Below are 20,198 nucleotides of genomic sequence, written 5' to 3'. Positions count from 1 at the left end.
CGGGCACCCTTGCTACGTCATCAGAGCATGCCCTGAGTTATATCTGGGACACATTTGGTGCTTTTAGATTGATTCACGCAAAAATATTCTTATGGCCCTGGACTGAAATAAGTTGACCGTATTTAGCCGTTTGTTTTAGCTGTTCTGTAATAAAATATAAAATTTTACATTTTACACTTTTCTATTTTTCACTAAACATGAGTATTGTGAACATTTTGAGCACCTCAGAAAATCTGTAGGTTTAGAAGATAGAGCCATGTTTGAAGTAGCAGTCATTTTAAAAGGGGCGTGGTCATTTCCGAGTATTTCGCCCCGGATAGAGTATTTCTCATAGTTCCTAAGTTGTTCCTTGGGGTCATATTAGCCAAGAACAGTTGAGATAATCTCTCCTAAATTAAGTGCATACACATCTTAGCCAGGTCCTAGACTAACATCATTTATGAACTATTCATAGTAGAGGGAGTTTCTCAAGGCATTTATGTACATTTGTCACGTTACATTGTACAAAAGCAACTGAAATATAATAACACTTATATGCTCCAATAAAATGTATTAAAGGACGTGTGGAGCCTAAGCTCTCATAGCCTCTGAAATTAAATGTTTCCTGGTCATTGATATGGATGCAGTCAGGTGACCTTCAGTTGCACTGCTTCTCTCTCCTGCAGTGGCCTTTACATTACATAGAGACACATCAAGTTGTGTGCGTGCTTACATGCAGGGCTGTGTGATGCCTAGTGCAGTAGATCTGTGGTAGTAGTGCTTGTAGTTAATGCTGCTTCTGCTTGCTACTCTGCTTTCAGCTACTGCCGCCGGTAGCCCTCCTTGCGGGGGGTGACAAGAGGAGCCGAGTGCGTAAGTCTCGTTCTGCTGGTACAAAGCCACTCCACCGCCAAGACTTATGCAGTGCCTCCTCGTGGCCACACACGGTAACTGGGCACCTTGAGGTCCCAGGCTAAACTGTAGGGGATCTCGGATCTCGGAGCAACAGTGGGCCCCAGAGGCAAGGCGCACAGGCCCACCGGTGTGTGGACACGCCCTGGCGCCTGCCAACCACTGTCCCAGCTATGGGCAAACAGCATGGGTGGATGGGGCTCATAGCCATGGAAGGAGAAGGACACTCTGAACTAAAACCAGGACTGCAAGGAGTTGTGCCCCACAGTCCTTAATCAGCATAGTAAAGCCAACTATGGAGAACAAAGTCATCCCAAATCCTATACTTCCAGCGGTGGGAGTTCGCATGAACATCGCAGCAGATAGTGGTGCTGGACCTTCTCCCGGAGAAGTTAAACTGATGGTGTCCTTACAACAAAACATTTATTTTTGCACTTAAGACGTGGTCTGACCAGCAGTATGCGGTGAGTCTTTTTAAGTCGTGTTATTACTTAATTACCGCATAAGACCTGGATTTAAGTCGCCCTTAATAGCGCCCTGAATGACTTTGCTGTTACAATAAAACGTATTTGCATAATACACAGTACGCACATTACAGCCCTCACTATGTATAAGTTAAGAATTTCCTGTTATGCCATCCTCATATAGCCAATAGATCTAGCCTATAAAAGAAACATTTTCAGATCATTAATAGCCAACCCTAGTTTTCTATACTTTAGCTATAACTAGCCAAGTTCTGATTGCATGCAGACTCATTTTTGCATGTAATTATACTCACCCATTCATATAGACCTCTACTACTGCTTTTTTTATTTCCTATCCTATTGTATGTATATACTTGACTCCTCTTGGGCATTTGATTGAGCACCGCTGCTATTGATTAGGGATTGCACATTACCTGCACATTTTGAAGTTGCTACTAAATTATAAGCTATTGCATCCAAAAACTCTTCCTTCCATTACCTCTAGTTACAGTATTTTATCATTATTGTATATTTTTCATTGTATATTTTTAATATACCGCTCAGCGGTTAGTATTTGGGACTTCTGCGCGCGGCCGGAGACACAATTATTTCACGGTAAGGGCCTCACTATCTGAGATTCCCAGGCTGAATTAAGGGCCCGAAATGCACACATTCAGTGACACAAGCTCTCTCTCTGCGCAGAATCCACAAATTATCTGTAAGTGTATTAAACACAGGTGAACAGAAACATATGCACATAGGGCATGTGCACTAAAAGAATCAAAAGCACAGGCATCAAAACATGATAAGACACACGCATGCACACCTGCACACACGCACGCATGCGTGAGCAGAAGGTGCTGGTGGCGGCATGCTCGTGAGAAGCTGTATTCATAGTCTTCATCAGTTTGAGGCAGTCCGGTTTGTGAGAGCGGAATAAGCTGTGAAAACCACAAAACTCTGTCAAGCTTTTAGAACGAGAAGCATCGCATGTACAAAAAAGGTCCATATCTATACGACAGTATATGAATTAATTACATCAATAAATGGAGGAAACTTATTATTATAATAGTATATGGGTTTATTCCAGAGAAGAGATCTTACAAGCGTCCGAAAAGCATGGTTCCAGATATATTCGTAGACGTAAAAACGAAGATACAGAGTTGTATACACATAACGTGGGGTTACGCCTTTCGTCATCACGTCAGCCGTCAGTTGTGTCTCGACTGCCTGAGAGGCACTTTTAACCATAATTAACGCATACAAATGGGAAATGGTACACTTTAGATCCATCAGAAAATGGTACAAAATGAGACACATTCAGTGTCTCCAGTTGTCCATTAACCTCTTGTCGGAAGGTTCAAATCTCCACAAGGATCATTTCAGTGTCGCTGCTCATGCTCGTACTGTTTTCATATTCGACGGGTCGTCTGCCTGCTGGGTGACTGACTGGTCAGCTGTCAGCTGGGACCTGGGTGGCTGATTGGTCGTTGGTCGGCTGGGTGGCTGATTGGTCCTGGGTGGACCTGGGTGGCTGATTGGTCGGCTGGCTGCTGGGTGGCTGATTCGTCGGCTGGCTGCTGGGACCTGGGTGGCTGATTGGTCGGCTGGCTGCTGGGACCTGGGTGGCTGATTGGTCGTTGGTCGGCTGGGTGGCTGATTGGTCCTGGGTGGACCTGGGTGGCTGATAAGTCGGCTGGCTGCTGGGTGGCTGATTCGTCGGCTGGCTGCTGGGACCTGGGTGGCTGATTGGTCGGCTGGCTGGTGGGACCTGGGTGGCTGATTGGTCGGCTGGCTGCTGGGACCTGGGTGGCTGATTGGTCGGCTGGCTGCTGGGTGGCTGATTGGTCGGCTGGCTGCTGGGACCTGGGTGGCTGATTGGTCGGCTGGCTGCTGGGACCTGGGTGGCTGATTGGTCGACTGGCTGCTGGCTGGCTTGTAAACAAAACAGGTCCGCCCGGCATAAAGCTCCTGGCGCTGGACCTCCAGGTGTTCCATGGTGGGCATGCGCTCCAGGCCCTCGGCCGTGCGCCACAGGAGGGTTACACCACACAGATCAATCAGCGAGCCGTCCACCAGTTCCTGAGACTCACTGTCCACCTGGACGGGAACAATGAGAACATAAGATTTGGTTGATGTTTTTTTAGACAAGAATGCACATACAGTACTATAATGAACATAGATTTTATACATACTTTCTCAAAAGCATAAAACAAAACAAGAGCTTATTTCCATTTGTGGTACTTTGAGAGCTCGTGCAAATTTGTTTGGGGGAGGGTAAAGACGTACATAAAAATAAAAAATAAATCAATCAATAATAAATAAATTCATTCAATTTCTACAATACAACTAGGATAGGATAATTCAGAAACAGGACGTTCATGAAAGTCCTTGCGGGCTTGTTTCCAATGAGGGCCTGTGAGCAATTAGGGGTTAAGAGTCTTGCTCAGGGACAAATTTCATTTCATCGACACATATGCTGGCGTGGCCTGGAATCGTACCTGGGGCAACCAGGGCCTCTGGCTCCCTAGGCAGGCTCACTAACCACTCAGCTATGGCCGCCCCTAACTAAAATGGCAAAACCCAAGGTACATAGGTTACAACTCAACATATTGATGGTTAGGCCTAGCTGATCTGAAGCCGAGCATTCCTATGTTGTGAATGTCATATTAGGCCAACATTCGATGCCAATATAGTCTAAAGGAATTGGTGTAGAGAGAAAAAGGGAGGGGATAAAGTATAGACCCCTGTGGGACCCATCTGAACTCAGCCCAGCACCTGGTTATTAGTGAGTGGATATGCGTGCTTTATTTTTGGGCGGTGTAGCCGCCCCTATAAGTGGGGTTGGGACACCTCATTCTCTGTACTGTGATTGGCTCATTAGTACACCCCTAGCTGTACTGTGATTGGCTGACTCTATTGGCTGACTCTATTCAGCACTGTGATTGGCTAGCGAGACACATGATAACATTAATAACCTATAAATAGGACTATGCACTTCAAAAAATCCATATTTTTTTGAAGTGAGCTTCCATCACTGTGATGACCACACCGCCCACTTCACACTGGGTGTGATTTTTTGTTTCTTCAAAGGGAGACACGTGGTGCACTAAATCATGCAAAACGGAAGTTTGTGTGACCCTCTGATTTCCCATAGCGTACTTTGATTTCGCACAATGATGTGCACTGTCAACCAGTGGTGTAAAGTAACTAAGTACATTTACTCAAGTACTGTACTTAAGTACAATTTTAAGGTACTTTTACTTTACTGGAGTATTTCCAATGTTTAATACTTTTACTTCTACTCTACTACATCTCAGAGGCAAATATTGTACTTTTACTCCACTACAATGATTTAAAAACTTTAGTTATTAGTTACTTAGCAGATATAAACAATTATATTATAAAACATACATTAACCACTTTAGCACTGTTTTATTTACAGGCTAAATGAAAATAGACGATCTAGAAGCTCACAACGCGCTGCATCGCGACGCGTTGTGAGCTTGTAGATCGGCTATTTTCAAACATTTTGTACTTTTACTTTTGGTACTTTAAGTATATTTTGATGCCAATACTTTTGTACTTTTACTCAAGTAACACTTTGAACACGGGCCTTTTACTTGTAACAGAGTACTTCTACATTGTAGTATTGATACTTTTACTTAAGTAAAACATTTGAGTACTTTTTTCCACCACTGTGTGCACGTGTACTGTTTGTCGTGAACATATATACTGTATAAAGTCCTCACCTTCTTCCCAGGTTGCTGATCCCAGGAGGTCTCCCGAAGGGTGAAGACGTTGCCGCACACCGATATCTCCCTCCACAGGCCGGGCTTGGAGTCCCGAGTGAAGCCATGGAGCGGGTGCATCACCAACACGCCGTTGGTGGTCAGTGCGTCCATCTGTCCATCAGTCGTCCATTTAACTGCCTTCTCCTGCGGGGGGAGGAAGGTGGTAAAAGAATCCTCAGATTTTTTCCTTAAAGGTTTCATGACATTCAGTCTCACAACACATTAAAAGAATTCATCATGGTCCTTCAAACGTGTATTAAAAGTTTTAACTGAAAAATCCACTCCAGTGATCCATGGCAGGATGATTTTTTTCTTTCTGATTTGTAAAGCCTTTTCAACTGCAATGAAAAAATAAATCTTTGCCTGTGGGTGTCGCTGTTGAGGGATTTTGACTGTCAATCATCGCCTCTGCTCCGCCCCCCACCCCCAAAGGAATGGATAGGGGAGGGGAGGGGCGGAGAGGAGAGGGGGCGGGATTAATGGACTGTGACATCAAAGTCCAGGGGCCAATCACAGATTACTTTTCAGCCTAATTATTCAGAAAACCCCAGACCACAGAAAATCCACTGAATGTTCAAAGTTCAGTTTCTTGGGGTCTAATTGAGGTCATAAAACCCCCCAAAAAACATGAAATGAAAATGAATGTCATAGAACTTTTAAGTAAAAGCAGCAATACCACAAAATACTATGTTACAAGTAAAAGGCCTGTATTAAAAATGTTACTTGAGTAAAACTGAAGTACAAAAGTATCGGCATCAAAATACACGTTCTTATAGTAACTGTCTAAAAGTACAATTTTTTTTCAAGAGTAGCAGATCTAAAAGCTCACAACGCATCGCATTGCAACGCGCTGTGATTGCCTATTTTCGAGGTATTCATTTTGAATGCATTTGTTCATGATGGATTGATCAATTAATCAAACAAGTTATGAATCCCTGCACAGTCGCACAGACACAATTGTGTATGAGGCATTTCATCTGACATTTACATAACCTACACCCAGGAAGATGTTCTTGGAGGAGTCGAAGCCGGCGGCGTAGACGCGCGCGGCATAGGGCGGGCTCCTCTGGCAGACGATGCGGCAGGCGAAGTTCGAGACAGTGTCCTGAACCGCCTTGCTGTCGGGCACTGTGTCCGTCACCACAAAGTCAATGGGACTCTCTGTGGACCGCCCGATCTGTTACAGACAAACACACAAGGGGTTTCACATTACTCACAGCTTGTTTACATGCACTGTAATCAACAACTTTCACCCTAGTGTCACTATTTTGGGCGTGTCATTTTAGTCACTCATTATAGGTGGTGATAGCCGAATGGGTAGAGAGGCCGCCTGGGAAACAGAAGGTCCCAGGATAGATTCCTTGCAAGACACTAAACCCCACTTATCCTCCAATCAGGAGAGAAGACCATTCATCAGCTTCAAATGTTCCAGTTCCAATTTTGACTGCTAATTCTTTGGTGAAAACATATGTTGTGTTTACTAAAGATCTGGAGAGACAGGGTTCTTACTGAACAAACACTCTATAACTATCACAATATAGCATGCATTTTATTCTAATGAGCAATCAATCCATTGTGTTCCACCTTGGATCAGTGGCAAGTGGCAACTAACGTAGCATACTTTATGTTCCTATTTATATATATATAGATGTATTGGTTATCTTATCAATCCAATCTTAGTGTTTTGGCAATTATTTGGGGGCCCACTTGCAATATCCTCACGGCCAACAGGTTGTGAATCACTGGTTTATGTAGCGCAAAACATAATGTATGCATAATGGATCCTACAGACCTGAAACATGTCCGTGCTTCTGTCAGAAGCATATTCCACCACGACCGTGGAGGCTTGGGAGAGAGTGTGGATTATGGTGTGCTGGTCCATCATGCTGATCGCCTATGGAACACAGAGACGTTCACTGTTAGAAACATCCACTTCTGGAGAAAGAACTCAACCGCAGACTTGAGTCAAAGCATAGATTCTCCTCAAATATTACAAAACAGCAAGTGAGTTGTTCTGTCAAATTTGTACTTGAGTTAAAGTAATGGAACATTTGCTTGAAGGGATATTTCACTTTCAAAAAAACTTTTGGTAATCTTATCGTCTACTCAGGCTTTTGTGAGCACCCTGGACCGTTTTTAAGTTGCTCGATTCAGTATTTACTATTTAGATATTTGATAGTCATTTTATCAGACATGCACCCTTCCTATACAAACCCATTGTAACTTTTTTTTTTTTACATAATCTTTTTATTGTTTTTCAGAGGCATCGGTACAAATCAGCATTTTACACAGATTACATTGTAAGTTACATTGTAACTTCAAACTCCATTTTAACCATGTTAAATTCATCAGAAACTGATATTGTCCTTCTAATACGTGAGGAGACAATGTTTTTTCATTTACTTTTTTCATTTATTTGTTATATATTTGGGGGAAAATCAATAGAATTAAAAACAATAAAATAATTAATCGCTGTGGGCAGCGGTTCCGGTAGGAGACACAAAGAGTCTCCTTTGTGTCTCCTACCGGAAGCGCTGCCGGTCGTCAGATTATTGGCTTAGGAATGCGACAAAAAACAAAAAATATCCATGAATTCAAGTCTCCATGGGGTGATTTTAGGGGTGAACTGTCCCTTTAAGACTTAAGACTCGTCAGCATATTTAACGCCTGGGGGAATGTTAATTAATATCATGTAAGTAAGATCTACAAGCTTAAATGAGCTTGTGAGCTTTTTGAATATCTTAAGTATAAAATAGGGCTTAAGTGTTTAATGACCAATAATTATTGTCCTATAACATGGTGTATGATTCTGAAGTGGCCATTCCGCATTTTGATACTAAAAAAGTATTGTTTTGATGCCAATACATTTGAACTTTGACTCAAGTAAAGAAAGTATTTTTTTGCTTTTTCTAAAGTCCCAAATTTGAGTACTTCTTCCACCACTGACTGTACCATAGCTGTCTGTGGAGTGCAGTCCTTGTGTACAGTGCCTGATCTCAAACCGTTGGCCTTGGGTGTCTGGCACAAAGCAAAGTGGCTTTTCATCCTGGACTCGTCCCCGTTGTGCCTGTGAAGAGAAGATGAAACAGTGGCGGGAGCGCTGGGGTTAATAAAGCAAGCTTGTGACAAGTTTAGTTTGGTTTCAGATCTTTGGAACAGCAAGTATGCGTGGGCAGAGTCGTAATATGGAGCTTCATGGCGAAGAGTCATAGGATTAACCTGGCCAGATTATATATGATGTACATAAAGGAAGTAAGGAGGAGGCCCAATTTCTTTCCAATATGGCTGCTGTGCACAGAGCCTATTCAATTAATATTAATAAGTGAATGTTTCATACCCCAGGACAATGAGCTCCCCATATTTGACTGGGCCTTTGATGGAGGCCGGTGAGGAGGAGATCTTTTCTGACATTGGTGCTTTCTTCTGAGGGATGTTGGTGCAGGGCTCTCCCATAACGAATCACTCCTCTGTCACCTGCTTCAAAGTGTAGTTGTTGTTGCTGTCCTTTACGCCCCACTTAACCTGCAGACATCACAAGAAAAACACATGTTAGGTTGCATTCCAAAATGAGGCATTCATATAATCTAAATCAACAAAGTAACTTTTTAATAAAGTTTTCAAATAATTCAGTAAAAAGTAAAATATTGCCAAACCGGCATGACACAAAAGAAACATGTTGATTGTGTGAGCTATTATAGCCTATAGACACACTAGAGACAATGTTTAGTTTGTATTTCAGACAAAACATCAGAAGCAAAGCCTGCAGTGAAGCTCTACATTTACTTACATTAAATAACTACTGAAATAAATACATGTTCACTGAGCAGCCTTTATCAGTAATATAAAGAGTTAAGGAAGAGTTGACAGAGCGGTTTAACTAGCATACAATGTTGCCATTCATTCACTACATTGTAACACAAGGTGTGTATATATATATATATATATATATATATATATATATATATATATATATATATATATATATATATATATACATAAGAAAACAATCACTCAATAAATGTCAAAAGGAAAAACCCAAGGCAATTCTACTTACTTGACTTATCTTGAGTAGGATATCCAACAACGGCTGGGTAGAAGAAAGCAATAGCTTCTCAAAACGTACTTATTGTAGTAATTATAAGAGCTCGTCCGTTTGGTCAAGTCCTCAAGCCTCAATGTATGGACTGAGGTTCATGGTATGCTATTTATATGTACTGCTGCTCTCTCTTTCTCTTTGATTCAATCATTTACAGTTATCTGACAATCATCTTGATCAAAGGGTTATCTCTCTCTCTCTCTCAATTCAAATCAATTCAATTCAATTCAAATGGGCTTTATTGGCATGAGAAACCATACGTTTATATTGCCAAAGCAAAAGTGGAACAAAACAATAAAAAAAACTACGTAGGTACAATTATACAAAGAATAAAGAAATGTGCAAACAGAGCTGTGTTACATTGCAACTTAGGGCGCTTTCACACTATGGTCCCGGGTGCGCACTCCAGACCGCTTGGCAGGTGTCGCGCTAGTGTGAATGTTGCGTATCGTTCCCCGAAACGGATAACCGTATCGCACCCGAAACCACCTCCGGAGGCAGTCTCGGATCCGGATCATGCGTTTTCGGGTACGGTACGCTGCAATGTGAAAGCAAGCGTACCGTTAGACGGAAGTGGCCCGCTATTTGGAATAGGTGACGGTATATAAACTCGACAAAAACAGCCAACAAAAACACGTCGCAGATCAATCCACAGGGGTTCAACCATGGCCGTAACATATCCACACCAAGCAGTAGCACAGCAGAGCAGTGCGCTCTGTATGTTGGATGCCGCATGTATGTTGGATGCCGCATGTTTGTTGGATGCCTGTATGTTGGATGCCGCACAGAGTCTGTCAGCGCAGCACCGGTTTGGAAAAAAGAAAAAAGACGCACCGACATTCCATAGGCTAAATCAATGCATTTTGTGATCGCATCGCACAACTAATAGCCTACTAAAACTAACGGGGAATACCAGAACATAATAATATTTTGACATACGGGAGAAACGGTTGGTGCGGATATTTAAATTGGATAAAATAATTATTGCGGTTGGATAACGGGTGGATAATTAATTTGTACATGCGGATTCGGATGACCATGAGAGGCCATCCGCGCATCTCTACTACATATCTTTGCTGTTAGGAAGAAACCCTGTATCCCATATTGCAACTTTTAATGCTTTTTCATCATAAATGAATGCCCTATTGTCATACAGTGTCACACAAAAGTAGCAAAAATAGCCAAGCTACAAGCTGAAAATGCGGCGCAATGCGACACATTGAGCTTGTTGATCTGCTATTTTTGATATTACAATATAGAGCAGATAACCACACTGATCTTGCATTGGAAAATATAATTTTTATTTTAAATATGAACAAAGGCAGGAGATGCACGTCCCCACAGTTCTTTTTTACACACAGTGCTGGACCCACAAATCATAAATAAATAAAAATAAAAAGGTGAGTCTGCACACAAACTGCTCTACAGTCTTTTTAAATTATAACCAAAAGCTCTAAAGTTAACGCTTCTCCCATGTAGGGCTAATACATTAATAAATAAAATAAGGAGACTCTTTTTAAATAACCAAAAGTGAACTTTCTCTTATTATTATTATTACTTTGGAGACTATGGCAAGCGCGATCCTATCCTATATATATATATATATATATATATATATATATATATATATATATATGCGCTAATGCACACAAGTGTTTCACCAGGTTTTATTTGTGTTGTTTCTCATAAGCGTACATCCGTTGTCCGTCAACAACACAGCAGTCTGTGCCTTGACTTCTGTGCGCTCACTGCGCTGAGCGCTCAGTGCGTTGACTCACTCCACAGCCGCAACCCTATATTTATGCGCGACCAGCACAAACATTGTCGCATAGTTGATGACGTCTGTGTCCACAGCCGGAACCACTATGTGCATGCCGCCACCTATAGGATCGGGGGTATATATGCAAGTGTTCTCTGGTGCGCAAGGATCTTGGCCAATGTGAATGCAGGCCAGCATTCGTTCTCGCGAACGGTTCGAATGCAAACGGATCCAGTGTGAAGCCGCCCTTATAGAAAACTATCTTACAAAACCATAAAAGTTAGACATCCAAGTATAGGAACAGTTTGCTTGGGAAAATCTTTTCAAACAAATGGCATCATTTCACTGTTCTGCATTCACTTCACTTCACTTTGAATAAAACCTTTGGGACAAATAGCAGCAAAGTTTTCTGTATGTAACGGTAGTTTGTATTTACCGTATTTCCAGTGGTGTAAAGCAACTAAGTACATCTACTTAAGTACTATACTTAAGTACACTTTTGAGGATTTTTCACTTTACTGGAGTATTTCCTATTTTCAATACTTTTACTTCTACTCCACTACATATCAGAGGTAAATATTGTACTTTTACTCCACTACACTTATTTGACAGCTTTTTTTTTTGAGGAATATTCTGGATGTTTTTTCCCAAATAAGAAGAACACGGTAGAAGGTTGTCTCGACTACATTCATTTCCTCTCTCTCTCTCTCTCTCTCTCTCTCTCTCTCTCTCTCTCTCTCTCTCACACACACACACACACACACACACACACACACACACACACACACACACACACACACACACACACACACACACACACACACAGTACACATTATCGTATCTAGAAATGCAATAATATCTGGCTAAATATTAATCTGTTCTGGACTCATTCTACCTGAGACAGCAATATTCAATATCACAGGTGACACTTAATAGACATCTAAATGATATTATGAAAATAACTGCCCAGAAACTGGTCACTGACAGGTTGGTTAAAGCAAAAAAGAAGTGTCTGGAAGCATTAAGTGACTGACATGACATTTCATGCTGGCTACCCCATTTAAAATAGCCATTTTGGCTATTTAAAAATAAATATAAATCAGTAAAAAGGTTACAGTAAAATTGTCATTTTCTCTGGCAAGGGGACCGCAGACGGATGAATTAATTCCTGGCAGTTAATGAGTAAACTAATTATGTTGGGGACAACCCACTCATCAACCCCACTTTGAGAACTACATTATCTGTATCATAAGATATAAGTCAGGATTATGCATGGTTAATCTTACACACTTATTCCCAAACAATGGAACTCAGTCTCTAATGCAGCTGATCATGCTGTGACGGTGAGAGGACGATATTGATTGATTGATTGAATATTTTATTAGGCAAAAAATGTAAAACAGCACAGTTACATTTAAAATACTTTGTCTAACAGGTCCGTTCATAAAAGTCCTTGCGGACTTGTTTCCAATGAGGGCCTTGGTATTCAATTCATAGGCATAGTGGCACCACAGTTCAAATATTATTACAAAATAAACAGCCAAAAAAATAACACTATGTACAACAAAAAAAATAAAAAATAGGGGGGAAAAAAAAATATGTACAAGAACAGGGGGGGGGGGGGGGGTCTGCTGTCTAACGGGAAAATGGTACTACCTCCTCCTTTGGCCTCCTGAAAGGTGATTTTTTTAAATGAGCCCAGCGAACTGCATTTTTTGAGGGATGGAGTTAGACTATTCCACTCCTGGGTGGCAGTGCTGTAGAAGGAGAATTTGCCCATGTTTGATTTATGGGTGGGTGGTACCAAATTGTTGTTAACGCTCCCTCTGGTATTGTGACTGTGGGTGTCGCTAACCTTTTGGAGGTATTTACTCAGATATGCGGGAATAGGGGGCATATCGGGCAAATTTTCATTTACAATTTTGAAGGCCAGTCCCATTTTTAGTTGTTTAACCCTGTCTTCCACCCTGAGCCAGCCTAGGCTGGCAAAATGGGTGGGAGAAAGGTGGGTCATGGGCCCCAATCCGAGGAGTAGCCGAATCAGTTTGTTTTGGGAGGTTTGAAGCTTAGTCTTCAGTGACACTGAGGTGTTGGAGTACCAGGAGGTGCAAGCATAGTCAAAAAGTGGTTGAATCAGGGCCCCAGAGAGGGTCCTGAGGGCCTGAGGGTTGACAAAAGAGGAAACTCTGCCCATAAATTTGGTTCTCTGGTTTACTCTTTTGACCACCTTTGTAGCCATGCTTTCACCTGTCAGGTATTTGTCAACAACACAACCCAAATAGGTAATCTCTTATCTCTTATCTCTTATCTCTTATCACCGTTCAATGAAGAAAAATGAGGAAGCTCGCTTGCTTCAGGTTTCTCAAAGTGAATATAGTTGTTATCCTGCGGCATATGGCTTTCCTGCGTTTTCCTGCGGTTGCAGAGGAGAACATTTGCAGTGTTCCCAGTTCCCACAAAGTTGCATGCAGTACTTCAGTGTGTTTCTCAGTCTATCAAAGATTTGTGTAGCTAAACTCCAAAAACCTATGTTACAGTTACATATCTTTAAAGTTTTTTTGGTAGCACTTTACAATAATGACCTGTTATAAAGCATTTATAAACGTTTATAAGCAGTTTGTAGACTATTAACAAATCATTAACAACCTGTTTGTTGACATTCGTAAATGATTACTAAAACCTTTATAACTGCAGTTACAAATCATTTATAAGGTATTAGTAAGTAGTGAACTATTCATGAATAAGCCATTTATATACATTTGTAAATGATTATTAAATGATTTGTAACTGACGTTATATAATATATACAAGCTATTTGTGGATAAAGAACTAATCATAGACAAACTGTTTATATACATTGGTTAATGATTATGAAATCATTTATAATAACATTGTAGAACATTTAAGAATCATTTAAACATTATTTAAAACACATTAAAACATTATTTATACTTGATCTAGTTCATCATTAAATAATGCAATTTAATGTGTAGGAAATCATTTGGAAATGATTCATATAGTGGTATAAATGTAGTTTTTTAGGGAGTTTTTTTTTCATGTTTAGCAAATGATGCGTAAGACATTCGTAAAGAGTATGTAAACCATTTGCAGACGTTATCATGGGCCTGAGCCTAGTTGCTTCTTTTGGGCTTGTTTTCATAGACCTGGCCGCTTGTTTCTTTTGCAAAATCTGGCAACACACTGATTACCTGCATTCCACCTGCAGTAGCCTACTAGGGAGGAAGTGAACAGTGATGCAGTTGCAGACTGGACAGAAATATGTCTAATTCATGTTTTATGTGTTTTAACTGTCTTGTTGCAGGTGATCGAACATAAAATGGCTAATCTTACACACATGAAGTAGCATTATGACCAGGGGGTATTTTGATGGTGGCCGTTTGTATCCACAATGTTTGTTTTGATGTGTAGGCTAGTGCTTAGCAGTTTAGCTTAGCAGCTAAAGCTAACTTGCACTGGGAGGTGGTGACTGCAGAGGCTCTAAGCTGCTACTCTGTGATTCTGTTGTGATGAATTTCTTTGTTTAAATGTCAGTGTGTTTGCTGTGTCCAAGAGTTGCTACATGTTATATCTTAATACATTGTTTTATACTTTTATACTCTATAACGTTACTTCTGCCACTTTTTGATGTCACATGTTTTACTAATCATTGTTAAACATGAAATAATAATGCATAGTCTTCACTTTACAACAAGGCCCATGATAACGTTTGCAAATGGTCTACATACTCTTTACGAATGTCTTACGAATCATTTATTAAACATGAAAGATAATTCTAGTAATTGTTTGGTGTCTGCATTCATGAAAGCCAGGTAGTTTGCAACAGGTAAGGACAAAGTCACATTAACAGACAGTTGTAAATGATGAACTGTCTTCACTTTACTATAGGGCACATAATAACATGTAATAAGGATTTATAGATATGTTAGGAATGTTTTACAAAGCATATGTTAAACATGAACAAACACATTAACAGACAGTTGTAAATTATGAACTGTCTTCACTTTACTATAGGGCACATAATAACATGTACTAAGGATTTATAGATATTTTAGGAATGTTTTACAAAGCATATGTTAAACATGAACAAACACATTAACAGACAGTTGTAAATGATGAACTGTCTTCACTTTACTATAGGGCACATAATAACATGTACTAAGGATTTCTAGATATTTTAGGAATGTTTTAAAAAGCATATGTTAAACATGAACAAACACATTTCCCTAATTACCGACAAGGAAAATTGATCATGTGGAAATAATGATCTGCAGATAATTTTTTAATGTTTAATTTGTACATTTAGAAAATATGTAATAATTGCATAGAAATGGTTTGTTGTTCATGCCTTGGGCTAGAACAAAGATTTAACACATGATTTATGAAGTCTTAATACATGTTTAAAGAGATGTCCTAAAACCACGAAAAAACTCAATTTATATCACTTTATAAATCATTTACAAATGATTTCCTAAAGTTTAAATGACATTATTTAATGATGAACAAACTTGAGTATAAATAATGTTTTAATGTGTTTTAGATAAATGATTCTTAAATATTCTACAACGTTATTATAAATTATTTAATAATCATTAACCAATGTATATAAATAGTTTGTCTATGATTAGTTCTTTATCTACAAATAACTTGTAGATATTATATAACATCAGTTACAAATGATTTAATAATCATTTACATATGTATTATACATGGCTTATTCATGAATATTTGTACTACTTACTAATGCCTTATAAACGATTTGTAACTGTAGTTATAAAGGTTTTAGTAATCATTTACAAATGTCAACAAACAGGTTGTTAATGACTTGTTAATAGTCTACAAACTGCTTATAAACGTTTATAAATGCTTTATAATGGGTCATTACAAATGATTTAATAATAATTTACAGATGTATATAAATGGCTTATTAATGAATAGCTTACTACTTACTAATACCTTATAAATGATTTGTAACCATAGTTATAAAGGTTTTAGTAATCATTTATGAATGTCAACAAACAGGTTGTTAATGATTTGTTAATAGTCTACAAACTGTTTATAAACGTTTATAAATGCTTTATAACGGGTCATTATTGTAAAGTGCTACCTTATTACTTTGAAAAATCTTCAATGTAAACGTGTGAAAACATTTCACTACAAAGTAAAAGCATAATCATTTAAAAAAGTGTATTTATCACTCACAAGTACAAATACTACACACCTCTATGTTCACATTCTCAGACATATTCCATCATATATTATGGTGTGTGTGTGTGTGTGTGTGTGTGTGTGTGTGTGTGTGTGTGTGTGTGTGTGTGTGTGTGTGTGTGTGTGTGTGTGTGTGTGTGTGTGTGTGAGAGAGGAACACTTTCAAGGCCATTCAAGTTCCTATAGAAACTTCATTTGTAATCATTGTCTAATATACAAAAGAACATCTACAGGTCAAATTACTGTGAAACAAATAATTAGATTGAGAATAAAAGGTATATTGAGATTTGTTTATTTCTATATGCAGCTAAATGTTGGTGGGACATGTTCCACCAAGACAATACAGCATAACAAAAGGATAATAATGATAAAGCAAAGTAAGCTCTGTAAAAAAGCATGCACACAATTATATAGATAGATATTCCATCTATATTCTAATAATTTATCTGAAAACGCTTGACTCAATTACAAAGACATACTACTAAAAAGAACAGTTCATAAACAGTATGTTTGTAAATCAACAAATCAACATGCTCATATTTATGTAATGTGTTTATGACCGTTTAGCCATCTTGATAGTTGTATAATGGATTATCATGTTACACTTGGTTATGTGGATGTGCTGATGTTTCTCATCTTCTATAATGAAGCTGTTTTCTTACTGTTCACACTAATCAGATTTATCTTTCATATGTGTGCGCTCATGACGTTTTCGGTTGCTTGTAGTAGTGAAACTCTTTCCACACTGACCACAAGACAACTGTTTAAATCCAGTGTGTACAACAATGTGAGCTTCTAAATTATTTGATTAACTAAAATATTTTCCACACTGATCACATGCATAGGGTCTCTCTCCAGTGTGAATTATCTGGTGGCTTTAAGGCTAGTTGTATGAGAGAAGTGTTGTCCACACTGATCATATCCAGAGGGTTTCTCTCCTGTGTGAATTCTGTGGTGTATTTTAAGGTGGCCCATTTGAGAGAAGTGTTGTCCACACTGATCACATCCATATTGTTTCTCTCCTGTGTGAATTCCCTGGTGTATTTTAAGTTTGGAGATCTTAGGGAAGCGTTTTCCACACTGATCACATCCATATGATTTCTCTCCATTGTGAATTATCTGGTGTTTTTTAAGGCTGTACATGTCAGAGAAGTGTTTTCCACACTGATCAAACCCTTAGGGTTTCTCTCCAGTGTGAATTCTCTGGTGTCTTTTAAGGTTGGACATGTGAGAGAAGTGTTTTCCACACCGATCACATCCATAGGGTTTCTCTCACTAATTGAAAGCCAGTGTATGACGTCATATTGATGAAAAAAGGGACACAGACACAGGGATTTGTGTATTTCTATATTTCTGGACAACAGCTGACCCGACCGACTTCCCACTCGGCACATCACTGTATACCAAATAGGGTGCTTAGGGTATTAAGCTCTACCATTCTTTGGATTAATTACGATGTGTTCAGCATGCATACTGAGGACACATGATGTGCATTAATACCTGTATGGAATCAAGCGGTTTTGTGGGCTTGCCCTCCTTCCTTTGTTATGAAGGAAGGAGGGCACATCGCCAAATACAGATGGTTAACATTGTTGGAATACATTGGATCTAAATGTATATGAGAATCATGACTTAACTATCTTGTTATTTTCGTCCTCCTACTAGACTGTGTCCCTGTATGTAAAGACACGTCTTATTTTCCACTATACTACTGCCATGTACAGAAAGGCTTTTAACCAAGAATGTGTAATATCAACAGACAGACAAACTGCAGACATATTTGAGAATAGACATATTTAGTCAATACATAATACTAACTAAACATTATTCATAGTAACAGCTGCCCTTTCTATCTGCTCAAAATTAGACATATTTGACAATAGACATTTTAGTCAATACATAATACTAACTAAACATTATTCATAGTAGCAGCTGCCCTTTCTATTGTGTTAGGACAAAAGGGGTCACCAGAAATGTGGGATGGAGCCATATGCAATTAACCTCACCTATTTGCTAAACTGGGCCATTTAAAAATCCAAAATCATGGGATGTTTGATCATGACTTAACTATCATGTTATATTCCTCCTCCTAGACTGTTTCCCTGTGTGTAAAGACAAGTCTTCATCTGAACAGAAGGAGAGGGGCCACAGACTGATCAAGAAGGAACCAGAATATCCACAGATTAAGGAGGAACAGGAGGAGCTATTCCAAACACAAGAGGATGTCCAGGTAGAGGCTGGTGGGACAATGTTGACATTACTAACAGTGAAAAGTGAAGATGATAAAAACAGAGAAACAGTCCCTCCAGCCAGCACCTCATCTGCACACAAACAAATACAAGCTTTTGCAGAGGACGGTGATTCATCACAACCAACTAGTGATGCTCAGCTCCTCTCTTCGCACTGTTCTGCATCTGATACTGAAGACAGTGATGAGTGGGAGGAGACCAGGGAAGCCCTGTCCATTTTTAACAACCTGCAATCACACAAGACACAAAATGTGGAAGGACAGAGACCGTATATGAGAAGCAAGCTGTTCCACAGTGTGAAATCATCAAAACAAATTCCATTCATGACGACTCAGAGAGTGGAAAATTGGGTAGCACTTTATATTAACTATACACTATAAAGCATTAGTTAAGCATTAGTAAATGCTTAATTCATCATGAACTCATCATTAGTAAAGCATTATTCATACATTACTAAGCATTAGTAAACACGGTTATAAATGTTGAAACTATACACTATTAAGTATTAGTTAAGCATTAGTCAAAACACTTAATTCATAATTAATTCATCATTTGTATAGCATTATTCATACATTACTAAGCATTAGTAAACACAGTTATAAACCTTTCAACTATACACAATTTTCAATTAGTTAAGCATTAGTAAGTACTTAATTCATAATGCATTCATCATTTATATAGCAATTAAGTACTTAATTCATCATGTATTCATCATTTATATAGCATTAATAATACATTAATAAGCGTTTGTAAACACAGTCATAAGCGTTTTATTGCCCATTGATAACCTAATCTTTAATGTGCTTAATGATTGTATTCTCACACTTTGTAAATGATAGATTCAACATTTATAAATAGGTATTATATCAATTTACAAACCAGTTATTTATGAGTTGTTAATGGTTCATACGATCATTTAGAAAGTCTAAGTAAACACCATATACAAACCACTTGGATGTATATTTATGCGGACATTTGTACATGGTTAGTGAGTGTGTTTATAAATGTCTTATAAACACTTATTCATACTCAATGAATGATTTATTAAGGTAGTTACTACTTGTTAGTTAAGTATTTTGCGTGAGCCCATCTAAAGTGAGGACTATCTATGCCTTATAAAGCATTTATAAATGAGATAGCGTGAGCCCATCTAAAGTGAGGACTATCTATGCCTTATAAAGCATTTATAAATGAGATAGAAGCAGTGATATAGAAAGTGCCAATATTTATTGCAACAATTGAGACAGAACATGGCCCGTGCAGTGTAAAAATACAATTAACATTCTTGTGCTGTATGAAAATAAACAAACAATATGCAATGCTATAAACATGTACACATGGCTGATAAATTAAATAAACATTTTACTTCATGAAAAGAAACAATCTGCTATGCTATAAACATGTAAACATGGCTAATAAATTAAATAAACATTTTACTAACTTTATGAAAATAAACAATAAAAAAATCTGCTATACTATGAACATGTAAACATGGCTGAAAATTTTAATTAACATTCTTGTACTGTATGATTAGAAAAACATTCTGTGTTCTGCCTTCACTATGCATATAGCCACCCTTGCAGAGCTAGGCAGACAGTTCAGGAAGTAAAAAAATTAAAAATCTGTTTGGAGGCAAAGTCTTGTTTTGGGTTTCTTCTTTAAATTATCTTCTTTGTTTTTTCTTATTAGTTAGGGAATTTTAGCAATATGTGTGGACCA

At 38.7% G+C, this 20,198-nt stretch overlaps 1 protein-coding gene across 1 annotated transcript; it reads right to left on the bottom strand.

Moving 5' to 3' along the window:
• Nucleotides 1-2,750: 2,750 nt before the first annotated feature.
• Nucleotides 2,751-8,602, bottom strand: LOC308085143 (E3 ubiquitin-protein ligase pellino homolog 1-like; the record flags this gene model as incomplete). Its single annotated transcript, XM_080428227.1, has 6 exons — nt 2,751-3,455; nt 5,108-5,293; nt 6,147-6,326; nt 6,942-7,043; nt 8,102-8,216; nt 8,487-8,602. 6 exons carry the CDS (start codon nt 8,600-8,602, stop codon nt 2,751-2,753), a joined length of 1,404 nt encoding a protein of 467 aa, XP_080284353.1.
• Between the last annotated feature and the right edge of the window lie 11,596 nt (nt 8,603-20,198).

The sequence above is a fragment of the Gymnoscopelus braueri genome, assembly GCF_963280865.1.
Source record: "Gymnoscopelus braueri genome assembly, chromosome: 5".
NCBI classification, from domain to species: Eukaryota; Metazoa; Chordata; class Actinopteri; order Myctophiformes; family Myctophidae; genus Gymnoscopelus; species Gymnoscopelus braueri.
This window is presented reverse-complemented; position numbering and strand designations above follow the sequence as displayed.